This window comes from Trachemys scripta, chromosome 23, assembly GCF_013100865.1.
Source record: "Trachemys scripta elegans isolate TJP31775 chromosome 23, CAS_Tse_1.0, whole genome shotgun sequence".
Taxonomy (NCBI): Eukaryota; Metazoa; Chordata; order Testudines; family Emydidae; genus Trachemys; species Trachemys scripta.
Genome location: NC_048320.1, coordinates 8,626,013 through 8,635,055, shown reverse-complemented (window position 1 = coordinate 8,635,055; position 9,043 = coordinate 8,626,013). Strand labels below are relative to the sequence as shown.

At 52.7% G+C, this 9,043-nt stretch overlaps 1 protein-coding gene across 2 annotated transcripts in view; it reads right to left on the bottom strand.

Annotated features, from left to right (window-relative positions):
* Positions 1-642: 642 nt before the first annotated feature.
* SLC4A1 (solute carrier family 4 member 1 (Diego blood group)) overlaps positions 643-9,043 on the bottom strand; it is a 39,536-nt gene continuing 31,135 nt past the window's right edge. For both annotated transcript variants that reach the window (XM_034755724.1, XM_034755725.1), the window contains exons 15-20: positions 8,946-9,038; positions 7,908-8,074; positions 6,965-7,218; positions 6,248-6,417; positions 5,171-5,344; positions 643-4,871 (exon numbers count right to left, since the gene is read on the bottom strand). In XM_034755724.1, the coding sequence (XP_034611615.1) occupies positions 4,791-4,871; positions 5,171-5,344; positions 6,248-6,417; positions 6,965-7,218; positions 7,908-8,074; positions 8,946-9,038 (939 nt within the window). In that variant the 3' untranslated portion in view covers positions 643-4,790. The remainder of the gene's footprint in view (positions 4,872-5,170; positions 5,345-6,247; positions 6,418-6,964; positions 7,219-7,907; positions 8,075-8,945; positions 9,039-9,043) is intronic.

Genomic DNA, 9,043 nt, shown 5'->3' with positions numbered 1-9,043 from the left:
TGAGTCTATAGGTTCTAGCCGACTGCTCTGTTGGTCAGGGATCACCCCTCTGCACTGAGCTACGCCGGCAGAGGTCTGTAATGTAGACGTAACCTAAGTCTGTGCACCATAGCCTGCAGGTGCTACTATCATGTAAATCACATTGTGGTGGAAGTTAGGAATGAAAGCAGGTGATGATCTTTGTGCATGTATGAAATTGTTTTATTTGCATAGAATAAGCTCCTTGAGAAGGAACTGGTTTTGTTCCGGGTTGTGTACAAAACCTGATCCCTGGCTGGAGCTTCTAGGAGCTATCGCAATTCTGTTAATTGTTATTACAAATAAGAGAATCTGCCGGTAAATGCAAAAAAATAATAATAATAATTTCACCAGGTGGTTTTTTCATTCTAATTTATTTTTATTTTTTTCAAAGCATCATACAGGAGGCGCATTATTTTTAATTTCATGAAAAACAAAAGCACGCAACATTCGGTTTAGTTCTGACATACAGGTGACAAAGCTACAGAATAATCCTAACACAATATAGCTCAAGGTAGGTTTGATTTGGGCCACACGGGCCAGACAACAATGGTCCGAGTGAGGTACAGTGCAGGCCGGATTCTCACACTAAAGTCAGCTTCTTCATACGGTCCCTTTCTATCCTTTTTTTTTTTTTTAACAAGGGGAAAAACCTCCGCTCATGGTCCAATCAATATTAAATCGACAGAATTCTGTCATGTGCACAGACGCACAATCTCTTTCGCACACACAAATACATTCCCACACATGATCACCATTTCCTGTCTCTCTCTCACGCACACACTGCTCAGTTCCAGATCTGGCTACTTAGACATCTGAACCAACTGGGCTCACTTGGCACCTTACAGGGATGTTTAAACAACTAATTGCCTGGTCAAGAGGCCAAATGTAGAACTGAGAACACCTTAGTTGAGCTTATCCAGTTTGAAAATTGGACTTACATTTAGTATCTCTTGCTACCAGACCCAGGCAGCAACAATCCTGCAAAACCCCCTTCCCCACGTGGAAAAGACTAACATGCACACGCTCTAAGCCCTTTAGTGAGTTCCAGTCACACCATTTATTGCTCAGCTCTGGGATCTTTGGGCCTGACTCTGGTTCCAAGCCAGTGTGACTCTTGATTTCAGTGGCATTACACAGGGTAAAGCTGGAGTTACACCGAGCAGAATCAGGCCCTTGCCCTCATTTTTTTTTTTAAACACGATTCAATTCATATCCAAGTCTCTCTTTTAAAAAACGTGCCAAAGATTCAGAATTTGTAGTGAATCCAGCATTTAATAAACGAGGTAGGTGGTGCTGCCACATTCGCCTCACACCCTTACTTGCCCCTTCTTCCGGTGCATGGAGGGGCTTCTCCTTCAAAGAGGACAATCCCCCCCAGAGGCCACTTAAAAACAAGTCTCCATTTCCTTACCCAGTTTTATGCTTACGTAGCTCTGCTGACTTCAGCAGTTATTCCCGCTTTAAACCAGAGTAAGGGAGAGGAGCGTCAGGACTGAGAACTATCTGCTGGAGTCTGCAAGGTGCTATCAGGAGTTAATCAGCACTTTGCATGGTCCAGCCCTATAAAGGAGGCACCATCTGGTTTTAAAAAAAAAATCATAGAGGATGCGATCCAACACCCAGCAAAGTCAATGGAGAGACTCCTATTGGCTTCAATGGGTTTTGGGTCAGGCTCATCATTTCTAAAGCACAAATTTCTTCTTTATGTTCCCAATAACCCCCGAGATGATTCTACCTGAAAGAATTTCCACCACTTAGCTCTATTTATGCTCTTTTGTTGTTGGTTTGGTTTGGTTTTTGCACTTCACTCACTTTTGAGACAATGTGGTGAGGGAAACAGACAACTCATTAGTTTAACCTTAGTTCTTCTAGTCAATTTCACTTCCTGGTTCTCCTGCCCTAGCAACTGGGCTGCCGGTCAGATTCTAATCTCACTTGCACTGGTAAGAATCCAGTTCCTCTCTATTGATGTCAAAGGAGTTGCTCCAGATTTGTGTCGGTCTAACAGATCAGAATCGGACGGGGTTGCAGTCACAGCAGGGGAATGTTTCAACGAAAACAAAATGGAATTAAAAAAAAAGTATATTAATATTAGTTTAAAAACAGTAAAGTGGACATGGTGGTCCCTAAATCTGTCTCTACAACTATCCTTTAAAAAAGCCTTTCTAGACTATCAAATGGTACCCCCAGGTTTCTGCAAGGGGGATTGTTTCCATATACCCTTCCTCATCCCCTATCATTCTTTTACAAGGCAGAAGCACAATCAGCAAATTTTTAAATACATTTTTAAAAAATAAATTACAAACATCCTTTATCACTAGTGTAAAATATACAGGTCATTTCAGCCCCCTTTTTTTTTTTCCTTTTTTTGCTTTTTACATAGACTCTAACTACGAAAGCATCACCAAACTCTTTTTTTAGATCTGTTTTATCATTATTTTCTTAATGCCAAATAGATAAATTTATCCTCTTCCTATTTACATATTGAATTCCCTGGGACAGACCATAAGTTAATACAAACAAAAGAAAACCAGCTGGGATCCTTGAAGTCAGAGAAGCGCTGATGATTTAGAGCTGCTGAAGTCTTTATTCTACACTAACTAAATCATACAAACAAAGGTTGTGAAGCTTGTGACGTTTCGCAGACTGAGGGCCTGATTCAGACCCGCCTTAGTCTGGTCTGATTGGTAGAGTTACAAGGATGCAAAATTGGAGGGGGGCACGCAGAAACGGGCTCTTAGTACGCTGAAGGGCTTGGCTCTGGGAGGGATGCTGAGAAAGGGCAGAGCAGGTGCATTGCTCTGCGCAGCCGGAAAAGGATCTGAACATGGGGCTGGATCCCATAAGGTGCCGAGCACCCTCGACTCTCACTGTGCTTGTTGGAGGCTTTGAGCCCTTCTTGGGACCTCCCACCCACGCCACTGTCCGGATGATTTTGCTGCAGTAAGGAAAAGCAGCACCCGTGTCAGGTTATATAAGGGATCCAATCCAGCGCTGGTGTAAGCGAACACGACCCTAGCGGGGCTCAGCGGCAGCTGCACCTGCTTATACCCCACAGCACTTGGCCCAAGGTCAGCGATGTTATATTGTGTTAGTCAGAGGGAGCCACATTCTGGGGGATTTGAACACAGCTTAGTAACATGGCAGCATGGGCCAGGCTAAGGATTCAGCATCTGCCTGGAGCTAGCGCTCCCTTTCCTTCCCTTCCCTGGGAGATCTATGGGGCCTGGGGGTGAGGATGTTGGAGCCCCTGGGGCTGGCCACATGATTTATACCCAGCCCTACACTGACTGCAAAGAGGTTTGTTAAAGTAACTTGTTATAGGAGCTAATTACATGTCATCCGTGATGACAGCGCAGAATTCTAACCCCCATCGCTCTTGTCCTGGGCTGGATACGGTGCCAGCCACTGCCGCACTTTGCCTGCACGCAGGGGATCCCAGGGCCATCAGCGAACGCTTTGTCCCCCACCAGTAACATTTTTGTTCAGTCCTGGCTGCAAAGTGAGGCCCGAACCAGGGGAGCCCGGTTCAGTTCCCAAGCAGGTGCCCCAGAGGCCACGGAAATAAGTATAAAGTTGGAACATGAACAGCGCCCTGAGTCCTGTCTGAGAAGAGTCCTCAGACCAGTTAGCACCAAAGTTTGCCCGGGAAAGGGCTTGGAAGCTGGTGGGAGGGAAGGTCGGGGAGAATTCACCCCAGTCTCAGGCTCCGGGGCAAAACCTGCCTGACTTCCCCTCTCACCCCACCCTCCCTGGGCAGAAGGCTGCAGGATGGATCCCAGGATCACTCGGCTAACCCCGTCCCTCCATCGTGGCAACCTGGATTGTGTTAGCCCGAAGCCACCCCGGATCGATGGGCATCGGCGACGTCTGTGATGCTGGTGATTCTCCCACGTCTCTGGCAAGTTTGTTCCTTCCCATCAGCACCGGTACCTGGTGCTCCCTCGGTTCCGTGGCCACAAGGCGATTCTAAAGGCTTTTCCTCACTTGCCTTCTTCCTTGGTCTCTTTTGGAGCTGCCTTCTTCATCTGGGAGGAGACGCAGCCCTTCCTAGTCGTCTCCTCCGGCGCAGCTTTGCAGTGTCTGCCCTGGGCTACATACACCAGCACCAGGGTCTGCAAAGAGCCCTGCCAGCGGGATTAACTCTTCAGCGGTCTGTAAAAAAAATAAATCTGGCAGGATCTCATTACTACCCAGGGGCTGAGGCAAAGGGGAGCACCAGCCCACATGCCCGTCTGTGTAGTGGTACATGCACGGCCAGGCGAGCAGATGAGAACCAAGATTCCCTCTTCCCCAGAGAGTCGGTGCTTTATCCCAGCTGGTGGATACAACTGATCAAGCCATAAAAAGGAAACAAAACAAAAAAAGAAATATATTCCTGGGTTACTTAGCTGCAGAACCGAGTGCTGAGTGGAGTCCACGTGTCAGGTTCCCGTCTCTAACAGTCTGGATGCAGCTTGGAAGCATGATTTGTCCTCAAGGTCTGGTTTCGAAGCCTTGTCAAGTTGCTTTGTGGTCCTACAGAATCTGAAGCGGATCTAATGCGGGTATATAGCTACGTAGATTCCTTGGCGTGTGTGTGTGTGTGTCTGTGTGTGTGTGGGTACTGTATGCACAAGCACACATGCATGTGGGCATGTGCCCACACACACACACACACACACACACACACACACACTCATTTGTTTGAACCCAGACTCTGGGCTCTCTGAAAAGCCTGGGAAAGGAATCCTCTGTTCCTTATACGGAGGATGCAATGAAGCAGGTGCTCAAATCGGCATCTGCACTTCATGGTACACATCACGGCCTTCTGTCTCATCGAAGCTCACGTCAGCATCGTCTGCGTCCAGCTGGAAGGAAGCGGAGATACCATTAGGGCTCTCGTGGGACGCGGGGTAGGAGCGGAGAGAACCAGGAAGCCCTGACGGCCTGCCCTGCCCAGTTGTGTGGCTTTGTCCCCCTCCGGTGGCTTTGTCCCCCTCTTCTCAGGGCATGGCAATGGGATTCACATCTTGGGTGCTGGAGGATGGGGATGGAAGATCAAGTGCTGTCCAGAAAGGAATTGGGAAGCGCCCTCCCCTCTGATGATTCTCTATCAGGGAGCTGCTCCCCACCCAAAGGCTTGGGGTGCGGGCCAATGGATACTTACACACTTGAGTTCGATGTCCTTGAAGATCCTGGGGAGCAGGAAGCGGCGCAGGGGCACCGTCAGGATGAGGAGGAAAGGCAACGCCAAGGAGGCCGGGGTGGACTTCACCGCCCACAGCGTGGCCAGGCACAGGATCTGGGTGAGCGTGAAGATGTGCATCCGCCAAGTCTTCACCTTGAAGGCAAAAGCCGGGGAGAGTCAGAGCTGCCCCAGTGGCCCTCCCCCCTGAGACAGCACCCTCCCCCCTGGGGCAGAGCCGCAACCCACTTGATGCACAGGACCCCACGAACCAGCAGGAGAGTCTAGCACCAGGGACAAGCACCTCCCACTCTGCATGCCCCACACTCAAGAGCCATGCCCTGGAGAGGAATGGGGTGTCTCCCCACCGCTCCCCAGACCTGGGGAAGCAGGGGGCGTCTGCAGCCTGGGACTGGGGAGGTGAGGGTCTCTGGGGACAGGAGGAGAGAGGAAGGGTTTCCGTGCGGGTGATCTGGAAAGTGGGTGGTCCATACCGTGTCTGCCCTGGCCCTGCCCCTCCAGGCCCCAAGTGGGAGAGGGAGGATCTTTCCTCCTTTCAGAGAAGGTGTGCTGTGATCTCAGCAGCGGGCCTCGAGGCTGGCCTGGCCAATGCGCTGCTCCCCCAGGACTGTGAGTTAGCGCCTGAGGGGCTGGTTCAGATCTTGCATTCTACATTCAAACGGGAAGCGGCCACAGCCTGCCCCTGCAAGACTGCTCCAGCCGCCGGGCCCTGCATGGGGAGCTAGGTTCCGTCGGGCCCTGTGGCCCCTGCCAGTTCAGGACTCAGAAGGGATCCAGGCACAGTTGGTTATGACCCCCCAAGCCCTGGGGCCTCCTGGGAAATTTTCCCTGTAGCCACATAAGCCTGCAGAGCTGCAACCAAATGTGAGCTCTGGACCAAACAGGCACCGACACCCCTCTTGTCTGCAATGCACCTGACAGCAGAGAGCGTGGGAGGACCTGTCCCCCCTGCCCTTCCTCAGCTGGGAGAGCCTGTCCCTACTCCACCCGGCCAAGGAAACCCCCCCACAATGAAGGAGAGAGGAGCAGCGCCCTCACCCGCTTGACGTAGGGCTCGTCGGGGTGGTACTTGGGTGGCATCAGCAGGAGGAGGATGCGGTCGTAGAGTTGGATCCCGTTCAAGGAGGTGACCCCCATGTAGAGGAAGATCCCGAAGAGCACAGCCAGCGGGATCAGCTTCAGGATGGGCTCCATGAGGATCGAGAGACCTGCCGGGGAGAGAGGCGTCCCTGTGAGATCGGAGTGGCCTAGGAACGCCAGCTTGGCTGGAGGGTGAGCTCTCCCTTCTCGGGCCAGCTGGAGAGCTGCCGAGAGCCCAGGCCACGCCTCGGTGCCAGCACCAGCCCAGCGTTCCTCGGCATTGCCCCGTTTCTCACGTGCGTAGGGAGAGGTCCCAAGAGACGCCTCGTGAGCCACAGAAGAGGCTGCAGGAAAGCAAGTCTCCTTTGCCCCCCCACCCCAGTACCACCCTCATCCCCGCCCTGGCAAGTTCTCGCCACAGCCAGTCCGTCCTTGGCTGCTTGCTTGAGAGAGAGGCCATCCGGGGCTGTAGTTTTTGCACTGGTCCTGCCAGGAACTGGGCCATGACCCCTTGGAAACCATCTCCGCAAACACAGCCACACTCACCGCCCACAGGGGCTGCATCTGAACTAGCCACCTAGAGTGGCCGTGCGCCATTATCCTATTCCCAGCCCACGTGAGCCATCCAGGCTGCTGGGATGGTGCCCTCCTGAAAGCCCGTTTAGAAGGACTCACCTACAAGGATGGCCACCAGGAGCCCACTAATCCTCTGCTCCTTGACCTCCTGGACTTGGGCCTTCTCCCCAGGGGTGGTGGCCTTGCCCATCACCGTCAGGGCGTTGGCATGCGTGATTGTCCTCACCGTGGTGGCACTGAGCCAGGGCATGCCAAAGAGCGCGCCGATGCCTCCCATGCCAACAATCAGCAGCAGGTCCAGATGGAAGCCCGAGCCCTTCACCAGCTTCCTCTCGGGCTTGCTCACAATCAGCCTGGGGGAGAGGGTGAAACAGCATCCGCTGTAATCCAAGGTTTGCGCCCATCCGTCCTTCCTCCCCCCGCTAGCCTCCGTGCTCTGACCCCCCTGAAGCAGCAGAAAAGAGGACAACCCTTCCGATCCTCAGATCTGCAGAGGGATGGCGCCCCCATGGTCTCTTCAGCAGCGAGGTGGGGGCTCTTCTCTTTCTTTTCTTCTGCTTCTCCATCCCTTCTTTTCTTCCTCTTTCCTCTCCCTTCCTCCTCTCCTTTTCACTTGCTCCGCTGTGTCTCCATCTCTCCACCGCTCCTTTTCGCAGCCCCGATCTCAGGTCTCCCTATCCCTCTCCCCCACCCTCCAGTCCCTTACGTCAGGGGTTCTCAACCTTTTTCTGAGGCCCCCCCAACATGCTATAAAAACTCTACGGCCCACCTGTGCCACAGCAACTGTTTTTCTGCATATAAAAGCCAGACCCTGCTTAGGGCAGTTGCAAGCAGGACAGTTGCCCAGGACCCCAAGCCACAGGGGACCCCGTGGAGCTAAGTTGCTCGGGTTTCGGCATCAGCCCTGGGTGGTGGGACTTGGGGCACCAGGCTTCAGCCCCATGTGGTCGGGCTTCAGCTTTCTGCCTTTGGCCCCAACAAGTCTAACGCCAGCTCTGCTTGGCGGACCCCCTGGAACTCTGGTTGAGAACCACTGGCTTACGTTGTGATCTGCGACTCCAGGAAAATGAGGATAAAGACCAAGAGGGCAGGAAGGGCAGCACCAAACATCATCCAGATTGGGAAGTCTCTGTTTTTCCCCAGTGGATGGATGAACCATCCCCGGGCAGTCGTGTTGGAGACCTTGAGGCCTTCAGGGACGCTAAGTTTCTGGAAGAGAGACCGAGAGAGACGAATGATCCAAATGCCCGCATCCGGAGCCAGGCAGTGGCGGAAGGGACAGAGCACCTGGGAGTCTGCAGTAGATCTTGGGCCCTGAGAGGTCACCAGCGTGGAAGGCTCCGAAGTGGAGACTTGGCCCTTCTCTAATGTCTTTCATCTGAGGACCAAAAAGCACCCTGCGGAGCAGTTCATTAATGCAACCTCATTAGCGCTGCCCTTGGAGGTTGGTACCAAGAGGTGAAATGACTCACTGATGATCACATGACTGCAGACATAGGAATAGAACCCAGAAGTCCTCACTCCCAGGCCTCTGCTGTAGCCATGAGGGCCTGGACTACACTAAAATTTTAGGTCAGCAGAGATCTGTCAGTCAAGGGCTTGAAAAATCTACACACACACACACATCCCGAGCACCATAGCTACGTTGACCTACGCAGACACAGCAAGGTTGACAGAAAACAGCTTCTGTTGATCTACCTATCATTGTTCGGGGAGGTGTTGTTCCCACAGCAACGGAGAAAACCCTTCTGTTCCTGTAGACTGTCTACACAATGGGGTTAATCCAGCATAGCAGCGGCGCTGGAGCTAGGCCGGTATAGTCCCCCGCTTAATCATGCTCCTTTCTCAGACACAGGCTTAGAAGCCAGGAGTCCTGAGGGCCGGTGTCCTGCTCTAACCACTAGTCCGTCCCCTGTCCACCGTCAGTGAAGTGTGCAAAGTGGCTGGAAGGAGCAACACACCCAGACGTGAGAGCGTGAGCATTCTCAGGCCAATACGGACCACGCACGCCAAGTCTCGCCATGGCAAAAAGCCGTGGCCGCCTGCATCAGTGCCCCCTCTCCCTTCTCCGCTCACTCACCTGGGTGAAGGTGGTGTCCTTGATGAAGAAGTCGGCCAGCGCCATGATGAAGATGGCAATGGGGACCCCAAAGTCACCAATCACACGCCGGAGCTAGG